The 18,706-nt window shown below is 49.0% G+C and overlaps 6 protein-coding genes across 10 annotated transcripts; 2 read left to right on the top strand and 4 right to left on the bottom strand.

Annotated features, from left to right (window-relative positions):
* Positions 1–767: 767 nt before the first annotated feature.
* Positions 768–3,083, top strand: FVEG_05312 (glutathione synthetase). Of its 3 annotated transcripts, XM_018893479.1 has the most exons (5): positions 768–876; positions 942–1,384; positions 1,432–1,507; positions 1,557–1,705; positions 1,763–3,083. In XM_018893479.1, exons 2-5 carry the CDS (start codon positions 1,083–1,085, stop codon positions 2,784–2,786), a joined length of 1,551 nt encoding a protein of 516 aa, XP_018750333.1. In that variant the 5' UTR covers positions 768–876; positions 942–1,082; the 3' UTR covers positions 2,787–3,083. The 3 variants fall into 3 exon arrangements, with proteins under 3 accessions (XP_018750333.1, XP_018750334.1, XP_018750335.1); XM_018893480.1 differs by lacking the exon at positions 768–876 and having other exon boundaries at positions 890–1,384; XM_018893481.1 differs by lacking the exons at positions 768–876; positions 942–1,384; positions 1,432–1,507 and having other exon boundaries at positions 1,513–1,705.
* Positions 2,928–4,003, bottom strand: FVEG_05311 (hypothetical protein). Its single transcript, XM_018893478.1, has 3 exons — positions 3,524–4,003; positions 3,376–3,464; positions 2,928–3,327 (listed from the first exon to the last, which is right to left on the bottom strand). The coding sequence occupies exons 1-3, from the start codon at positions 3,799–3,801 to the stop codon at positions 3,278–3,280; spliced, it is 417 nt and encodes a 138-aa protein (XP_018750332.1). The 5' UTR covers positions 3,802–4,003; the 3' UTR covers positions 2,928–3,277.
* A 1,160-nt stretch (positions 4,004–5,163) lies between these two features.
* On the top strand, positions 5,164–6,960 carry FVEG_05310 (pheromone a factor receptor; the record flags this gene model as incomplete). Its single annotated transcript, XM_018893477.1, has 3 exons — positions 5,164–5,785; positions 5,849–6,347; positions 6,399–6,960. 3 exons carry the CDS (start codon positions 5,164–5,166, stop codon positions 6,958–6,960), a joined length of 1,683 nt encoding a protein of 560 aa, XP_018750331.1.
* A 164-nt stretch (positions 6,961–7,124) lies between these two features.
* On the bottom strand, positions 7,125–11,713 carry FVEG_05309 (hypothetical protein). Its single transcript, XM_018893476.1, has 2 exons — positions 10,595–11,713; positions 7,125–10,545 (listed from the first exon to the last, which is right to left on the bottom strand). Exons 1-2 carry the CDS (start codon positions 10,941–10,943, stop codon positions 7,547–7,549), a joined length of 3,348 nt encoding a protein of 1,115 aa, XP_018750330.1. The 5' UTR covers positions 10,944–11,713; the 3' UTR covers positions 7,125–7,546.
* A 2,819-nt stretch (positions 11,714–14,532) lies between these two features.
* Positions 14,533–15,458, bottom strand: FVEG_05308 (hypothetical protein; the record flags this gene model as incomplete). Its single annotated transcript, XM_018893475.1, has 3 exons — positions 14,533–14,635; positions 14,785–14,867; positions 15,333–15,458. 3 exons carry the CDS (start codon positions 15,456–15,458, stop codon positions 14,533–14,535), a joined length of 312 nt encoding a protein of 103 aa, XP_018750329.1.
* A 129-nt stretch (positions 15,459–15,587) lies between these two features.
* Positions 15,588–17,912, bottom strand: FVEG_05307 (hypothetical protein). Of its 3 annotated transcripts, none has more exons than XM_018893474.1 (3): positions 17,690–17,912; positions 16,891–17,419; positions 15,680–16,826 (listed from the first exon to the last, which is right to left on the bottom strand). In XM_018893474.1, exons 2-3 carry the CDS (start codon positions 17,334–17,336, stop codon positions 15,809–15,811), a joined length of 1,464 nt encoding a protein of 487 aa, XP_018750328.1. In that variant the 5' UTR covers positions 17,337–17,419; positions 17,690–17,912; the 3' UTR covers positions 15,680–15,808. The 3 variants fall into 3 exon arrangements, with proteins under 3 accessions (XP_018750326.1, XP_018750328.1, XP_018750327.1); XM_018893473.1 differs by having other exon boundaries at positions 15,698–16,826; positions 16,891–17,623; XM_018893472.1 differs by having other exon boundaries at positions 15,588–16,826; positions 16,891–17,912.
* Between the last annotated feature and the right edge of the window lie 794 nt (positions 17,913–18,706).

The raw sequence follows: 18,706 nt of genomic DNA, 5'->3' as shown, positions 1-18,706 counted from the left end.
TCTGTCTGTACGTGACTCGTGAGTTCCAACAAGCAAGGAAGGTGCACTTGGTATTGGCCTTGGAGGCAATTGACTACTATACCTAGGTACGGTATAGTAGGTAAAAAGCTTAAGAAGGAAGAAGAGAATGGGAATATTTGAAAAAGGAGAATGAAGCGCGTGGGAAAGAGAAGACAATGGCAAAAGGTAGCAGCCTTTTCCATCTATTCTACTCTGCAATACTACAGGTACTTATTTTGTGTCTGGTATTTACTCAGGTACTGGGGAAGCTACCTCACTAATAAGGTAGGTAACCTCGGAGAGAAAAGAAAACACGAGACCTTGGTCCTAAGTGACGAAAAGGCTTGGGTAATTTACAGAAGTGTGGATGCCTTTTGCTGAATTCATTTTGATATCCGATATAAAGGTACGACGTTTTCTTGCTCCCTGAGGGTAAGGTACAAGTGGGTTCCGATTACATCACTCCGTATCCCAGGTACATCACATCCATTTACTCTATTGTGACGGATCCATTGTCTTCGGTTTCATCTTGTTCATGCGTACTCGAGATCGACCAGTATACGCTGCTGTGTTTGGCGGGGCCCCAAGATATCAATACAAGGTAGAATGGCAATCCCGCTGGAAGTGAAGAGCAAAACAGGATGCCTACCTATTACTTTACTCGATAATACATGTATGAAATTCACAATCTGCTACCCCGCTATCGTAAATGCCCCTCATAAAACACCCAAATAAAGTACTACGCCAAGATAGGTACGCAGAGTCCTTTGAGTCCAATTGCTGTCAAAAGGGTGAACCAATTCGCCGTGGGTCTCGCAAATGGTCTATCGCCTAAAATTAGGCATTTGAACATGAGGACGAGCCTTTTATCTTCAGGTATTTCGCGTCCCGCATCCACTATAATTATTAAGCCACCCCGTTCAGCTAAGCTCACAAGCCAGCGTCTTGACTAATACACCAAGGACTTTTCATACTTCTCTTCCATACCTACCTTGACTAAGGTATTCTGTCATCAACAGTATCTCTCGATTCCTGTCACTCGGTAGGCATCTCATTGCAAAGCCTAGGTCAGTTCCAGCATAATGGCTTCTCTGACAGACGGGAGATACCCACCCACTCTCAAGACCGAAGAAAAGGACGCCCTCATCGAGACCGTCAAGGACTGGTCAATAGGTAATGGCCTCGCAGTCAGGCCTCCTCCCACAGTCATACCCGCCGAGGCAGACCCCAAAAGCATCGTTGCTATCAACGTTCCTGTGACCCTCTTCCCAAGTCCATTTCCCAAGCAATGCTTCGCGCAGGGTAAGGCAGTTCAAAAGACCTACAACGAGCTGTATGCCTCAGTGAGCAGGGATGAAGAGTTCTTGGCTCAGGTTGTGAAGGAGTCAGTACACCTCCGCTTTGCAAGCTATCATTTCTAAATTAGTTTAGGGTCTCAGATGGTGATGAGTTTATTCGAAACTTATGGGACGTTCACACCAAGGTTAAGGCTGAGGGATATACACAGGCAAGTGTTTCTTGGTCCCATTAAAGACATCTCATTGACAAGACAATAGGCCCTGTCTCTAGGCTTGTTCCGCTCAGACTACATGGTGCATCAGGATACCGAAGCCTCAAAGTCTTCTTTGCAAGTCAAGCAGGTTGAGTTCAATACCATTGCGTCTTCTTTTGGCGGCCTCTCGACGCACACCTCTGCTCTCCATAAGTAATTCGACTCCTTTCTTAAGCTATCCATTTAATAAATCGAGCCTAATGAGAACAGGTATCTTGCTACAGCCGAGTACCCGATTTTGGACAACTCTATTACCCAAGGATCACTAGACCTGCCCGAGAACGCCAGCACTCGTGGCTTAGCAGCAGGTATCGTGAAAGCGTACAACATTTATCCCGACTCCGAACTCGGCCACCAGAAGTGCGTCATCTTTCTCGTACAAGATGGTGAGAGGAATATCTTCGACCAGCGCCATCTTGAATACCAAATCTCTAGCTCTTCCCCATCTATCCCTGTGTTCCGACTACCTTATTCCCAAATCCTACAGCACAGCAAGATTGCAGACACCTCTAAACGCCAGCTTCTATACCTCCTTCCAAGAAACCCTTCCAAGATTTACGAAGTTGCTGTGATCTACATGCGATCTGGATATGGGCCTTCTGACTACCCTGATCAACAAGCTTGGGAGGCTCGTTATCACCTGGAGAGGTCGAATGCTATCAAATGCCCCAGTGTCCTGACTCAATTAGCTGGAACGAAGAAGGTTCAACAAATTCTTGCAACACCACGCCCTTCCACAGAGTCCTCGGCTCTTAGTAGGTTCATTCGCGATGACACGGATGAGGCAGCTGAGCTATGGCGCACATTCACCAACATCTACCCGATGGACGGCAGTGATGCCGGCCTTGAGGCCCGGAAGAAGGCCCTCGACCCCAAGATTTGTCAAAATTATGTGTTGAAGCCCCAGCGCGAAGGTGGTGGCAACAACATCTATCGGGGGGCTATTCCAGACTTCCTCAAATCAGTTCCCGAATCCCATTGGGGGTCTTATATTCTCATGGAGCTCATCACTCCCCCACCTGTCAATAACATCATTCTTCGCAATGGCAATCTAGAGCAAGGCGGTGTCATCTGCGAGCTGGGCATTTATGGCACTTGCATCTGGGACCAGAGCACAGGCAAAGTTCACCACAATGAGGAAGCCGGGTATCTTTTGCGTACAAAGGGCGATAAGAGCGAGGAAGGTGGGGTTGCAGCTGGTTTCGGATGTATGGACAGTTGTGCGTTGGTGTAGATTCTCTTAGATTCCAGGCATAGCTCTTTCAGCATCCATAAGGTATCAACACCATACAATTTCTTGTTGACAACCGGCCCACGTTCCTAGAGGAATCCTTCCTTGCTGTAATAGAAACTTGCCCAAACGGAGGAGAATCCGCCGTGCGTCTAAAGAGCTGAGATCACACATAGGTATTTATGACCACAAGGCAGTCTAGGTACGGACTAGTGCTTTGACAACCCTTCCTAAACCATGGGCTCTATTCTGTAGCCTGTATAAGCGAACACATGATGAAGGAATAAGTGCTTGATCAACAAAGTTTATTGCATCGTGATATCATACAGATCCTCCTCAGGTTGCGCACAACGCTCATCGTACATTACATCCATACATTAACATCCAACAAAAGAAACGTGTCATAGTGAGAGAGGAGAACAGACAGGCAGAAAACTACGGCCAGACGATTTATTTGCGAACATGTTACAAGGAATTCGGTTGATATTTGCTGCTTACTCGCCCTGCTCAGGAGCCTGAGGACGTCGGAGAACCTCGAGTGTGCCTCAAGAATGGTTAGCTGTGTTAAATACCTAGGAAGGAGTAAACATACGCTGGACGACATTGAAGCTGGTGCGGTTCTGACCATTGGAGTCGGTGTAGGTGCTCAAGGAGGCATCACCCTCGACGTAGACGCTGGCACTATGTAACAGTCAGCACAAAACACCACGTGTTGCAATTGAATTTATAAGTTATCGCACCCTTTAGGAAGGTTCATGAGGTAATCGCGCTGAGGGCCCTCGGCGAAGCTAGTGACTCGGAACCAACTGGTCTTGCGGTTGTCTCGGGTGCCGCTGTTGCTGGCCACAGCGTAGCGGAGGACTTCGCGACCGGTGCTGGTGGAGTGGACCTCGGGGGTGTCGGCGAGATTACCAATGATGGTGATCTTGGCCAGAGGTCGAGGGGTGGTGGTGCTAAAGGCCCGGGCAGCAGAGGCAGGGGCGACAGCGGCGCGTCGGAAGACGGAGGAGAAAGACATGTTTGCTTGTTTGTGTGATGCGTTGTTGAAGAGCTGAAGCTGGAAATTGGGGCGGCGAGGGTATGGGTGGTGTTGATAAGGTGGACACTGGACGACTGAGCTTTGGTGTGCTTGTCGCGTCAAGACGGTTTGTTTCGAAACCCTGATACGCGATAGGGTGGGCAAGCTGAGATTGGAATTAGGGATGCTCCCTCAATGCGCTATTTGATTGGCTCAGATTGCTGGTGTTGTGCGACCCGGTAGATGGGTGCCGCTTAGTATCGAGTGCTGGATAACTGCATATCTGCGACCGGAACTAGGTGGGTACGGTACACTGGGATTTGAATACGACCTCGCATTTATGCGCATTAACGGTAAACCTATGTACTAGCTTACCATTACCTAGGTAGTAGACTTCTAATGGATGTCTTGAAAGCATAATCAAACCCGTCCAACTTCCGCGTGGCCAAGCAGTGGTCCATTCCAAAAGCAGACTTCGCTTCTCGGTAAATCGGAAGAAACGAATCTCTTCCTCCAGCATAGATTGTCTAAATTATTCAGTAGCGGACTGTAATGGCGGTCCTTGTTCATCCTCCCATCTAGGTTAGTTAGTACTTTAGACCGCGGTGCTGAGTGCTCTGGATCACTCCCAATAAATGATCCAGTCGGTCGGTATATGCTACTGAGAAATGGCCATGCTCTACGGCTCAGACTTTAGCATCGCCGATTTCCTTATCGGCTTTACTAGATCGAACAGACCTGTTTCTATGTATGTGCTTTGTAAATGAGCTTGGAAGCATCCATGTATTGTAGCCTATTGAGCCTTAAGGTATTCAGTGGTCTTGCTCGCTTACCCCTGCCGGATCCACTTACCCGATCGGGTTGTCAATAGACGCCCACAATAGCCGCGCCTTATACAAGCAGACATGACAGTAACGCCAAAATCCAAATGGAGGCGGAGATTCCAGCTTCTTCCTTATTGAAAAGGGGAGTAGGGGGCTACTGATAGTTCCCCGATCGAAAATATGCTGCTAATTAGGGACCCAGGAACGCCAATTGGCATGCCGCCCCTTCATCTCATCTCATGTCTAAGTGACGGTGTTGCCACCTTATTGAGCCCTCCACCATGACACATCTAGCTGCTATTGACTTGCTTCTTCCTTTCATTATATACTATTTAAGTCCTGCCCGGAATAGCCAACAGAGCCATTGCTCCCTGTGTGAGGTCCTTGCGCTTCCCGCATTGATCAACCGTTGAGCCAAGACGTAAACGTCGGGAGCCATCTTGCATCTATCACCATCACCAAAAACTCCAAGTTTCTTTGACCTTGACAGATCTTGAGATATATTCACTCCTTCTTTCCCTACTAATTCACTATCGTCATGATCGACTCAGCTCACCTGTTTGGTCGTGACGACTTGTCTATCATCGTTGCACCTGGACCTGGGACCATCACCACTCCATCTCTCACAGCCAACCTTGTTTGCAGAGTTCTCTTCGGGCTCATCGCCAATATTGCCTGTATAGTCCCTCTGAAAAACCTCTACCGTAATGGTGAATTCGCAGCTGTTGTCTTTATTGCCAACATCGAATGGTCAAATCTCGACACAATAATCAACGCCCTCGTTTGGCGGAACGACGACACTAGCAAGTGGTGGAATGGTGAAGTATTTTGCGATGTCAATGCCTACTACGTCAACTTCACTGGCGCCTTATTCGGAACTTGCCTCCTGGCCATCATGCGGAATCTTGCCCAGCAAGTCGGCCTCCTTCGTGCCAATGCCCTCACAGTTCGGGAGAGACGCTGGCGTAACCTGGTCCAGGCACTCATCATGTTTCCTCTCCCAGTTATCCAGGTCGCATGGGTCTGGCCTTTGACTACTCAACGATACGCAGTAGCTACACTGGCTGGATGCAGCTGGATTGCATGGCCTTCGTGGCCATATATGGTCTTCTTCGTCCTGGCCCCTGTTACAGTCGCACTGGTAACATCCGGATATGCGAGTGAGTCTATGCCTCCCTTATCACCTGGCCATACATAAGTCTAAGTTAGTTAACATCACACAGTCCTTGTCTATATACGTTTTCGTGACATTGCAAGAACCACTCGTTCGGCGGTCAACAGCAGCAGGTCTGCTAACCAACGCGCTCAGAGGACGAAGCGTCGTCTTTACCTGATGGTCTTGGCCATCTTAGTCCCTTATCTACCTCTTGTGGTGACCCTTGCTGTTCTAAACATGCTGAAGGCATTTCCTCTTCAACCCTTTGATTACGACCTCATCCATAATCGAGTGATCCCTTATCCATGGTCGGCAGTCATTTTTGTCCCTTCCAATGGTGTCAACTTCGGGTATCTGAACAACTGCTATATCCACATCCTTTCCGCCATTCCTGTCGTCATCTTCTTCGGCATGACCAAGGACGCCATGAATAGTTATCGTCGCGGCTTGCTATGTCTTGGCTTTGGATGTATCTTCCCCAAGCTTCACGAGGAGTATGACCCTAACAGGACAATTGGTGGGAGCGGTTCTGGACACTCTCGCTTTATGAGCTCCACGACTTCAACGTGAGTAAATAACTTGGGGAGTTTTTTGTTTGTATAGCTAACTTTACATAGTACCTCTTCGATATCGAGCAAGATCAGGAGTCTTCTTTCTCAGCGCAATTTGAGCACGGCGTCCTCTGCAAGCCTCAACCCAATATCTTTACAGTCCACCGACGCTCCAGCCGTGACTGGTGAATACGAGTTAGGACCTCGAGTGGGTGGATTGCAAGTATCACATTCACCCTTACGGGAGATTTCCTATCCTCCCCCAACTATCCCGACTTTCTCGGAACCCATCAACCCACCTCCTCGTAACCCTTTCCTCTTCCGGACGCGCTTCGATAGGCCCGCCATTCCATTCCGTTCACTGTCGTCGTTTCGCTTTGGCAAGAAGAAGGATAAACGACCCCCGCTTGATCGCGGTCTGCCTCTTGACTCTCTCCCCTCCGTCGTCAACAACCAGTTGTGGGAGAACAGCTCCGCTATGCAGCCCTGCAACCAGACACTTGTTTGGGCTGATAGAGAGATCGCCCCAAGTCCCGGTATTTTTACTACGGAGTCCAGTCTGTTGGTTCCCATGTCGTCGACGTATTCTGTTACAACTGAACCACTGCAGGAAACATATCGGCGCTAGGAGCGAACGTATGACTGGGCGAGATGATAAACACTATATATTCGGTTGATGCAATGGGATCCCTGTCTTTTATCTTCTTTATCGCCATTTTGTTTTCTCATATAGCTCGTATTACCCGGGCTCGGTATCATTGCAGGCGATGGCGTAGGTATGAAAAGCTTTTACTCTGGTTTAGATGTACATCGTCAAGTACTTTTACAAGTCTTGATAATTCACCTTTCATGGACTCCTTCTCTCCTTTTACTGCTGATTAGTGGGCTATTGAGCTTAGGCGAGCCTAAATTTGGATTTTGCTATCGATTTAAGCGTGAAAGAGGCACTAGATTAATCCCTACGCTTTCATCTAGTATATATATTGTAATGAGGATCTTTCCGAACTCCAGTGTCATATTTTACCCATACTTCATAACCACCCCACCCCGACTTTTAATAGTGACCGTGAAACCCATTGGTATCATAATAATCAAAAGAGATTGAAGAAAAAATTGTGTATGTGAAATGGCTTCTTGGTAAATAGAAAGGAATGAGAGAAAAGGAAAGTAATTCGGAGTACAATGGATTCAGAAAAAGTTGCGGAGGTCATTGGTTACATGTCTTTGGCGTGCCTCTGAAGCTTACGCATAGCCTCACGATGAACGTCAAGAAGGTCGCCGTTTCGCATTCGGTCGTCAAAGGCTTTGTCAGCCCATTCCCTTTCCCGCTGCTGTGTCTCGCGGCGCTGGGCTTCGGCTTGCTTTTGACTCAAAAGGATGTTGCGACTCATGTCTACACTGCGCTGGACCTCAACTTCTCTGCTGGCTAAGAGGGACGATGGGGTGAAGGGTGTCTCACGGCCAGAACTGCTGATGACAGGGGTACCTGCGCGTAACTCATGCTGAACTGACTGTCGGAATGTCGCAAGTGCAGCCTCACGGGCTGCGGAAGTGGGAAGAGTTGACACCCGTTTCGGTTGGTGGGTGTTCAATAGTGCTTCTGAACTATTGAAACCGTTGCTGTTGCTGCCGCCACTGAGCCGCTTCAAAGATGGTGTTGAGGCAGAAGGGCTTAAACTGCTCTGTCGCAAGAGTTCCTTCCTCTGATTTAGTGGCAAGTCGTCCACATCTACACCAATAGCGGCGGCGTACATCGGATAATTGTTGAGTGATCTTGCGTCGCTCGAAGCTCTGTGGCGTGTAGGAAGGTTCATGTCAGATGAGCTGAGCACTAGGTTCCCGGCCGATTTATTGCGGAGGTACATCTCTCGTTGACCAAGGAGAGTCTGGGGGCTCGAATAAGATACAACGCCTGGTGTCGAAGTGCGTTGACTTTCATTTGCTGCTGGAGCAGTCATGTTTTGCACCTCCATGGTTTCCTCCTCAGCAATTGGTGGAGTCAGGCTTGGCACAGTTTGTTCTTCTGCAATTGGAGCAATTCCGCCTGAGGCTATTCGCAAGCCTCCCGAAGAAGTTCGTGCCATAAGGCTACTAGTTGGAGTGGTCCCAGGGCTTCGGCTCTGACTCTCGCCTGTGAGTAGAGCGAGAGCGGCTGGGACGTGTTGCTTTATGTTGCGCCTTGAGGCAGAGTGCGAGTAATTGGACGCCTGAGAGTCCGGTCTTGGAATCATGGGTGCAGGGGTTCCTTCGGCTGACGATTTTCGAAGCTCGTCGACATGTACTGGCGCGGGCGCCTCGATGGTCGGAACTGCTGGGTTTTGAGATACTTCGAAGTGGATTTGATCAACTTCGGGAGCTTCAGCATTGCTCAGATGCTTCGCCCACTCGTTGGTCCTATAGGAAAGTGCTACCCGCGAGAGTGACCTAGGTAGACGATCTTTAGTCAAACTAACACGGGCTGATGAGCCAGAAGTTGCGGATCTGGTCTTTCCCACTTCGTCCAAGGCAGGCTCTTCGGCCTTGATGGCTTCGTTTCCATCAGCACGCATGAACGCCTCCTGGTCGATTGGAGGCGGACTCGGTTTGCCCTTATCGTCCTTCTCAGAGAGCTCAGCGTTAATCTCTATGCTCTTTGGGCGCTCTAAAATAGGACGGGACTGGCGACCATCACCACTCATGCTGTCGTCATCAATTGTCGCCGCAACTGAACCGTCATCGTCTCGTGGTCGCGATCGTGGAATCACTAACTCATCAGTACTTTCGCCATGTTCGTTTTCTTGATAGTCTCCAAAGACACGACTAGATCGGTGTGAAATGTTGCCAAGAAGCTCCATTGATCCCCGGGACAGGCGAGAAAGTCGCTTAGCAAACGAGTGTCGTTGGTCCGAAGTATGAATTCCAGTATCTTCTTCTTCATCGGCGAAGGTCGCCACCGAAGAACGATCACCGTTCGACAGCGCATCATCATTATCAACAGCGACAGGGATGGTGAATGGGAGAGGAACGACAGGAGGTATAGCAGATTTGGCAACAGATGACCGTGTCGAGGTGCGATCAACCTCTTCGCTTTTGAGGGGGGGATTTTGCATAGCAGTTCCAGTATCCAGTTGCTGATAGCCTCTCTGGATGGCTGGTTGTACTGCATCGTCCGTGGCAACGCGAACTGTGACCCTGCCGTCATCATCTTGGCCAGAAGACATTAATGTTACGGTGGGTTGTTTTTTGGTTTGAGCAGCATCTGGCATCTCCGACATTTCGATGACCTCGACGATCGAAGTCGAGCGTGTTTTAGAGGAGTCCGTTTGGCTGCTGCGATTCTTTTTTTCGTTTGTGGGCTCTGCATCGTCCGAGTCACGCGAGGCTGTCAAGCTTCCGACATCTCCATCACCATATATTCTCTCCCATTGGCGCCTTTCTCGAGCGTTCGCTTCTTCGATGTTCCGGCCTACTTGCTCCTCTTCCTCGCGGAGGTTGCGCTCTCCTTCAGCAGCTTCCTCTGCCTTCTTTTCACGTTTCTCCCGGACAATTTTCCATAGTTTGATCTGTGAGATAATACCAAAGAGAAAGATGATCATGATGGCTGCAGTTTCCACGCGGATACCCTTAGTAACCGGGTATGTATTTGCACCAAGAGGGAATAAATCATCGTTCAGTTCCCAAACCCAGGCCCAAAATTCCTTCAGTCCAGCCCGGCTGAAGCAGTCTATTCCCAAGACTGTAATAGTGGCCCCAGAAAAGGCGATCATAAGGATAAGCGCCCAGTCCCGAGTATAATGGCTGAAGTAGAATGCAAACCCACCTAAGGTGAAGCAAGCAATGAAGATGGCTTTCGCAACCACAGGCCCGAGTAACCCTCCGGGAACTAAGCAAAGAAGCCACATGCTAATGCAGAAGCCACCCAGGGCACAGCCTAGACCTTCGGTGATCTCCCGAAAAAACATAGAGGCTCCGCCGAGGACGCATCCGGAGATGACAGCCGCAACCACATAGCCCCCCTGTAGAGCATCGCTGACTTCGGATTTCATGACATAAACAATGAGGACGGCAACTCCCAATGATGCAGCGAAAGCTGTGGAAAAGAAAGTATGGATCATTCGGTTCTTGATCCCGACAAGGCCATATGCGAGGCCAGTAATAAGTAAGATAGTTCCTGCAACGCCCCAGCCCGGGGTGAGCCTAGGCTCGATGGGCAGCTGTCCAGCGGGTATCGTAGCTAGAAAATGTCAGTTGATGTCCCAATCAATGTTTCTGTCTATCAATACCATTGTAGTACGAGGAATCATCAAGTCCGCTTTCGAGGGAGCCATCTGTGCTGGTTGATGAAGGGTCCGAACTTTGTGTTTTCTCCGTCTCAGTAGCAGTCACCGAGATAGACTCGGTTTGAGACTGAGATTCTGAGGCATCGGATAATTCTGTCTGCCTCGCGGAAACTTTGCTAGTCTTGGTGGCAGTACTGGGCCCATGTGTTGACGTCGTGCTAGCATCGATTGCCGTTGTCTTCTCTGGGTTGTCGTCCGCTCTCGGGACTATCCTAAAAACCTCTCCGCTAACATGCTGCACAATCAAAAGCAGACAGAACAATGCCCACAGCCGAGGCCACCAAGAGTGCATTGTAGGCTGATGGAATAAGCGATATATAAGATATCGATGATATGTCACCAAAAAAAAGTCGCCGCAATAGTATGAGATTATGCAAGCATCATCAAGTGCTAAGCTCAAGGTGTTCAAACGAGAGTTGAAATAAGAAGAGAAGCAAGAGAGAAAGACAGAAGCCTAGATCGAAAGCAGCTGAGAAGTGATCCTGTTGCGTGAGATTCTGATCGGATTAGATTTGGTTCATTAAGGTTTTAGTTGGTAACGGAGGCGATGTCAGGGCAGCAGGTGATAAAAGGCAGAAATGAAAAAAGAACGTATGACCAAGGCGCTTTTGGTGTAATCTCAACCGCCACTATGTTCGAACAATTGGATGTGATAATATCGACGTCGAATCGGCAGCACAGCGCGGGACGTCAGAGAAGCAGAGCAAGCCCTCAAATCATGGTCTGACACCTCCAGAGGAAACAAGCGTAGCTATAAAAGAGAGAGGAAGAGGTGACAGGAAATGGTTCAGCGACCAAGAACCAGGAAGGGTGTGGCATCATTAGTAGTTATCAGCTGCTGAGTGGGTGTGTTCTCACTTTCAAGATCCGATGGTGGGCGATGGAGTCGAGACGGATGCGATAGGATGGAGACGCGGAGAGCGGCTGGGTATACCCTTGTTAGCATGGCCCAAGATTAGCAATGACTGGACGAAGCAGTAGCAAATGGCGCGGCCGTTGAGAACAGCCTCTTGGGCCAATTTCCCAAGGGCCTCCTGTGACGCTGTGGTGTCGTGATGGATGGTCAACGAACGACTTACAGGACATCGCGGTCCACCGTCTTCCTGGTCCTTGGCTTGCACCGGCTTGCAATTGCCCACTTTTCAGGTTACCCTGTTCGGGATTAGCCGGTGGAGATCACGCCTCAATCACCCCAAGGTACCTTACCTAGCGGCCCACCCCTCATCGAGTTGAAAGGCAACCAATGGCAGCCAAGAGGTACCTGTTTCGAGTACTTTCAGGTACGAACTCGCCCAATTAGGCCAAAGCCGACCTTGTTTCATTCAACAGGCTTGCCTCTAGTACCTTAGGTACTAGAGGGGCTCTTCGCGTTGACAGCCTAGTCGCCACTAAAACGTTGCCTCTATCAATTGCTCCATTAAAGACTCAAGAGTGAGCAAAATTCAATTCCCCTCTGACAATGACCCTTCATCTGATAGATCAGTACGGAGTAAGGCTGCTACAATATTTGAATCATCTTCGCCTCACAACCTGGTCGTGTCTTTCTGAGACGGAACGCATAAGAGCCGCGCCTTTCTCTCCACTTCCCACTCAGACATGCTTTTTCTCAGATTGCACATTACAGGGATTCTGCTGAGCGGCTGATTAGTAGCGGGCTTTGTGAGAGCATGCAGACTCTGCTGGGGGCTGCCACTGGGTCTCCATTTCCATCCCTGTATCCGTAAGGCATCTAGATCCATGTGAATGAGGCCTTTTGGATGGACGCAACATGGTAATCACCACACATATACCTGTCACCGCTGGTCTTGTGCTCTCAGCTTGGGAGGTGCTCTTCCTGTTGGCAGGTTCCGTTCAACCAAACGAATGGCGTGATTTCATTCACGAGAGGCCTTTGGTCAAAACATTCGAAGAGAGAATATTGCCTTGTAAACGGGTTTTCCCCTCACGATCTTCTGAGAGCAAACCCTTGTCTCCCCTTCGATGCACACATACTAGAAGCTGGCAGACTAGCAGGCTGGTTATGTTGCAAGCCATCAACGATGCTGCAGGCAAACTCTGCCTCCAACCGATGCCATGGTCACACGTAGCTCAATTGGAGTCACTTCTGCATCATCACCACTCGGAGTCCACGAAATTATTGGTCTTGTGAATGGGCCAATCTACGTTGCCTTATACCCCAGTCTGTCTCAACAGATCTTTCTTTGCCCTTGGACTCATTATCAAGGGGCATTGCCTTCTTCAGCTGCGCCTCGAAAGCCCCCATCAATGCCGTGTCTGATGACAAAAGTATGTGTTGGCTGCGATATTATGGACAAGTCACCCATGGCGCGGCACACCGACTCACCAATAAACTCTGCCGTGTCTCAGGAGACGACAATGCTATGTATTGTATGTCTGCCAGCCACTCAGCCCCTCATTATTTCATAGAGATTCTCCTCTACCAACGAACCTGAGCTTCAAACCGCAACAAAAAAAGGTCACGCCTTGACTTGTGTAAAATTTTCGGGCTATCATCCGAGCTTCTAGTTAATTTAAGTCTCGTGCAACGTGCAATAACGCCCATGGCGGCATTAGCCCATCATCCAGGGTTCCATTTCGAGTCTCAGAGTACTGTACGGAGTAAGGAGAATGAATTCTCTTCTTTGCTGGAGGCCCAAGCGTTGCCTTGATTGTTCTGGAACATTTTGGTTTCTCATTGAAGTGTTCTCATATACGTTTCTGGCATATGATTGAGGGCTTTGCTTGCATATGCACATCAAATCAAAGCAAAGACCTCCGAGTGACCTTCGGATTTGCTGCAAATACGTGGACGTGATATGTGTGATTGGCCGTTGAGGCGCGGGCATCACTTGTTCCTGGAGTTTCATTAGCAGTCAGATGTCTTGCAGATTTGCTGTATGCTAGGTGGTCAACCGTTGGCTTCTATCGCCCGTTCCGGCCCTGGCAAGAACTTATGTTAACACTGGAGGGTTCTTAAGTTCATGTGTATTTAGATTGTTGAGTAGTCGAACTTGGGTTGGTCTCTCCCTTATACACATTCAACCAATGACGGCGAGCTACAAACGTTGCGACATATTAGCTTCCCCATCGACATGCAAAAACAGATATCTATGGCAAGCGTCCAGCGATGGCATTTAGGGCTGTCCAAGGCAAGCGATGGTCGCATGGACGAAATGCCAAACTTGCCGGTGCATATGTATGCCAGCAAACAAAGACAACCTCATTATCCAACAACGGGTCAGATAATAGCTCAGAATAATACTAGCTCTCGATCAGTCGCTGAGCGAATCGGCAACAGCTTGATCAGTTACAAGGCTACGCCAGCTTCTTATCTCATCGGTAGAACTTATGGTTCACTAGCCCCGCAAGGTCATATTTCATGATCAAAGGTTGATACAATCGGGAGATTTGGCTTGGACTGGATGTACCAGCCGATACTTTCATAGATCCTCGTCTCTTTACTCTTTTGGAACATGCACTACTGTACCTGGACACCAGCGCCGAGCGGTACGACGCGTCTGGAAATTAAGGTGATTAAAGCGCTCCACTCTTTTTGTTTATTGTTGGCAAGCTTCAGCTGAACACAAGCTTATAGCCGGCCAGATCATGGGTGCGTTCACCATGGGTGCCATCGCATCCAGCTTGTCCTCTTCTCGCCAATCTTGTCACGGGAAGATCATTAGCCAAAGTAGAGACGCGCACCCCCTGTCAACCTTGTTTCCCACCATGAGAATGGGAGAAGCAGTGGTGAGTGTCGTGAACAAGACTTATCACGAACAACGCTGGGTTAATATCGATTTTCAACATAGCGAATGTAAAAATGGGTCTAACGTTAGCTTGTGGTCTATGAGAGATTGCACGTCTCTCGTCATCCTCAACATCTACTTGGTTGATCGACGTGTTCTATCGTCTGCAAGCGAGGTGTGCAACGACTGCATGGCCTCACTCGTGTATTCTGTTCCACCAGTTGAAGGGCCCAGTGTTCTGGGTGAAGGATGTTGATCCAGTTGCAGTCTCTTGGAGTATCACTCATTGCTGCTGGGATGTTCTTGATACCAAACCAATAATAATATCCTAAGACCCGTTGCACGCATACGAAGCGCAGAACATCTGTCATACTCTCATCATCTTACAGAGCCAGCGTGTTCCTAAGCGCAGCTTGATCATGTCTTTGACTTCCGGTCCAAGGCTTGGTACGGAGTATAGTGCCTAATACCTAGCTTTAAGTTGAATAATTGGCAAGGCCTTACATACTCACAGCAACCCCATGCTGGTAGACCTCACCGGCTTACTGGCGATGGGATTCCCGGCCACGTGCTGTACTGGGCTTGATGGACCGAAGAAACAAGGGCTGATGCGATCGATGATCTAGCAATCTGGTTGAATTTTCTCTATCCCTGTCCATCCTTGTCAAGCTTAGCGCTATCATCGTGGCATCCGGATGTGTGACACGGAAAACTCATTTCCTAGCTCCGACCACCTCTACCAGTCGAAACCCCGCTCCATCATAAGCTCATTGCCTCGAGCTGTATATAGACCGAGTTGAGTTCATGCAGGGAAATGTGTACAAGTTGGACAACCAATATTTCTATATCACCAACTCGAAACTAGCTTATCCTAAATCACGGACATATCTTCCTGGCTCGCGTCGAGATTCATCCTGTGACAAGGACCAACTTACACGAGCTGGTGTATCGTTGATTGCTGAATCACCCGCAATGCTGGATGGACATCGACCGTCGTGTGCTGATGACCTCAGCTTGGCTTCGTCAGTTGTGAGAAGCCGTTTCTTTGTTACAAGACCCATTTTGTGAGCTCATTGTTGCGCTGGATTCATCTACCTCGAATCCACTCACTCCAGCCAAGAAGTTTAAGTCCCCCTGCCAATGGTTCGGTCACAAGTATGCATGCAGTATATGGTTGCTATTTAGGAAACCTTGTAAGTCAAAGCCATTAAAAGACAGCTTCTAGATATATATATAAACAAATAAAAGATTAGCAAGTGTAAATGTAAACATTCAATACGAGGTCATGTTCAGTATGTGTCTCGAAAGGTGTTCACCGCCGATGAAGCTACTTGCGGTGAATCATTCTTGAGAGTTGAGATAAAGAATATCATTTTAGGCCTATTACACAATGCGCCCTAGCAACGCTCCATTATCGCTTGGTAACTCTGGATGGAACTCTATCACCGTTATATCTCGGTTGCACAGACGCCTTCCCGTTCCTAGTGCTGCGCGGCATCTTTGACGAAGGAGGGCTCTTCTTTCTGCTCTTATTCGTGAGCGCTAAGAATGTGCTCAGAGGTAAAAGCATGATTCTTAACAGTGTTTTGAACGGGAGGATGATCACGGCGGTGAGTGCTTCCACCGTCCACACAAACATGTTCTTATGTGATGCACTATTCTTCGCAGCACTCGCAGCAAGGGCGATAGCATCATCCAGTCTCGCATCGACCCCTGAGAAGCGCGACTCTGTCTGAAATTGGAGAAGTGTCGCCTTCTTCTCATAACGACGAACAGCCCTATTGAGCGCGTCCAACTCCGGTTGAATCGCGTTACGCACATCGCGTGCCACAACGCTGTCTTTCTGCTTTGCTTTGCTAATTTCCTGCTTTGTTTCTTGGGCAGACATGTTTTCTTCTGCTGCGAAACGTGACTCGAGTCTTTCCAGACGCGCAAGTACGGATTCCAATTGTCCCGAATTCTCACTACCTTTCTGGAATCTGGATGGTCCTCCTTGAACTACCCGTTGTAGGTGAAGCGTCCTCGACTGAACCAGCTTTATCATGTGGGACAGAACCCGAAGCTCGGCTACGAGAAGGAAGATTGTCAAATTATAATTGGAAACAAGACCCTCAGAGGGGCGACTGAGCTGTGATCGGATGGCATGCAAGAGGTATGCGCCGAGGAGTGGAAGAATGAAGCACGAGACTAGGGCGATTATTTCGTAATAGTAAAGTTCCGCAAGAGCTTCCTGTTGCTGCCCTGATGGTTTTGTATCCTGCAATTCCTCAGTCGATTCAGCCTGGATTTCTTGATACTCCGGTACGTGATCAAGCGGCGAGTGAGGCGTTGGCATGTGGTTGCTCGAGTCGAGATCGCTATCGTCGATAACACTATCGGTTATTGACTCGTGCTGTATCCGTACCTCCTGTGCTGAGTGATACCATGCCCTGTCCAGAATAAGTACACATGCTCGAAAGTTGTGGTAGGGGAAAGCAAATGATAGGAGCTTACCATGGCTGTGTCACAGACCAGTGAAGGAAAATGCCAGCCAAGCCTAACAACATAACATCCGTTACCACAGCGTTCCCGTTCTTGAATAGAACACCAGATATAGCTGGAAGAAGAGCAAAAGCCAATGATAAAGATGCTAGGGAAGATGTCTCTCCAGGAGAAGAATGCTCAGTACTGCTAGGATCTCGAAGCTGGGGATTAAGAAGATCTCGAGCTTCGCTGAGACTATACTCTGAAAAGTTTGAGCTGCGGCGTGGCGGTATCGTGTCGAGACCAGGCGGTGACATATGTTGACGCCGAGAAGCAGCATCCTCAGCGACCGAGACGGTCACGGCACGGCGGAGTCCATGGCCGGGAGGCGGGGCACTGAAGCTGGAGCTGGAGCTGGTGCTTGTCCCGGTAGCGGGTCTCCCGGTGGCGGACGACGCTGTATTGTCGTCCGTCATGGCCGAAGCTCAATTGCTGAAACCGCTATAGCCGTTTGTGCAGAGCGGCGCTCAGTGTTGATGAAGGGCCGAGCTTAAACTACCTTATGTCCAAAGTTAGGGAAAGAAAGGCAGTGCATTGGGCCAAGTCACGCGACAAAGCTCCCTTGAGACACGGAGAGTGAGGGGGCCAAGGAAGACGAGGGAAGACAAGGGCAGCGGTTGAGGGAACGAAAAGGGAGGTAGGTGATGAAAACGTGCGTTGTGCAGCACTTGGAGCAATCGGAATGTTGTGGCGATGAGTTCATCTAGAGAGTGTGACGATGTGAGTTGTCTTTAAAGACGTCACTTACTAAGAAGGTAAAGTGACCTACGGCATTGGAGAGTGAGACCGACGAGAAGGAAGCTCTTGGCTGTTTTCTGTGCTTTCTCCAGCACTTTATACTGGACCTAGGTAATTTAGCGCTGGTACTGGTGCTGGTCCCAAAGCTGAAGCTGGGCTGGCCATCGAATTCATTACATGGATCAATTCGAGGTTTTCCTTGGCCAGGTTCCCTTCGTTCAGCTGGGAAAACTGGCCAGTTGTAGCTAACTTATAATACATATGTCAAGTTGATGTGGAAGAATGGCTGGGCTAGTGGGTGGCATGGCTTTGTTGTGATTTGACAGTCATCTGGATACGTCTTGAGCTAGGTCTTTGGGCCGTGTCGATCAGCATGCACGGGAAGCGGGAGATCGAATTGAAATGTGCTTGAAGGTGTCATATTTGGTATGTTATGAGCCGACTGCTCTGCATGAGGGAAGATCTTTTTTATCAGGGTGCATGCATTTGGAAGGATTGGGAGAACCCCTTATCAATTATAAGGCCTTTGGATGGCTGTGAGTGAAGGGCGGATCTTGTGCCCTGTCTGATGTAAAGCTGTAAGGATAACTAACGCACCTCATGCTGAGATTCATGTAGGTGCCCTAGGTGCCCAGCTGTTGATAGCAAAAAATGCTCCGGACCGTCCAGCATCTCTATTGCTGGGATAATACGGAATAGTTCCGTATCAATTTGAGTGCTTTATGCAAGAGTCCATTCAGGCCCGGAAGTCGGTATGTCCGTTCAGGAGTTCTGTTTAGAACCAGGAGACGATAGAATCGAAGGCCGTTCGTCTTTACAGCAATGTGACGTCAACGTTCAGCTGATGTCAATGATGTCGGGTAGTTCCAGAGGTCCAGGGGTGCAGAAGATCAACTCCATCACAAGAGTAGATGTGCAGCACGTCTTGATAATAACAACCTACTATCCGTACGTACATTAGATCATGCAAGCGAGGCTGACTAGGGTAGCAAATCTCTCTTCCGTCGTAACGATCTCGAAAATTTGCAAGGGTAACTAAATTCGAGAC

The sequence above is a fragment of the Fusarium verticillioides genome, chromosome 3, assembly GCF_000149555.1.
Source record: "Fusarium verticillioides 7600 chromosome 3, whole genome shotgun sequence".
In the NCBI taxonomy this organism is placed as follows: Eukaryota; Fungi; Ascomycota; class Sordariomycetes; order Hypocreales; family Nectriaceae; genus Fusarium; species Fusarium verticillioides.
The sequence above is the reverse complement of the archived record's forward strand: the minus strand, read 5'-3'. Positions and strand labels throughout refer to the sequence as shown.

Excerpts from the sequence above, each read along its gene's own strand:
- FVEG_05312 (XM_018893479.1), top strand. The coding sequence starts at position 1,083 with ATGGCTTCTCTGACAGACGGGAGATACCCACCCACTCTCAAGACCGAA. Across the intron at positions 1,508-1,556 it reads AGGCTGAGGGATATACACAG|GCCCTGTCTCTAGGCTTGTT; the intron begins GCAAGTGTTTCT and ends ACAAGACAATAG. Across the intron at positions 1,706-1,762 it reads CACACCTCTGCTCTCCATAA|GTATCTTGCTACAGCCGAGT; the intron begins GTAATTCGACTC and ends TAATGAGAACAG.
- FVEG_05311 (XM_018893478.1), bottom strand. The coding sequence starts at position 3,801 with ATGTCTTTCTCCTCCGTCTTCCGACGCGCCGCTGTCGCCCCTGCCTCT. Across the intron at positions 3,465-3,523 it reads CTCATGAACCTTCCTAAAGG|TGCCAGCGTCTACGTCGAGG; the intron begins GTGCGATAACTT and ends ACTGTTACATAG. Across the intron at positions 3,328-3,375 it reads CAGCTTCAATGTCGTCCAGC|GCACACTCGAGGTTCTCCGA; the intron begins GTATGTTTACTC and ends ACCATTCTTGAG.
- FVEG_05309 (XM_018893476.1), bottom strand. The coding sequence starts at position 10,943 with ATGCACTCTTGGTGGCCTCGGCTGTGGGCATTGTTCTGTCTGCTTTTG. Across the intron at positions 10,546-10,594 it reads TGATTCCTCGTACTACAATG|CTACGATACCCGCTGGACAG; the intron begins GTATTGATAGAC and ends GACATTTTCTAG.
- FVEG_05307 (XM_018893472.1), bottom strand. The coding sequence starts at position 17,336 with ATGACGGACGACAATACAGCGTCGTCCGCCACCGGGAGACCCGCTACC. Across the intron at positions 16,827-16,890 it reads TGGTCTGTGACACAGCCATG|GGCATGGTATCACTCAGCAC; the intron begins GTAAGCTCCTAT and ends TATTCTGGACAG.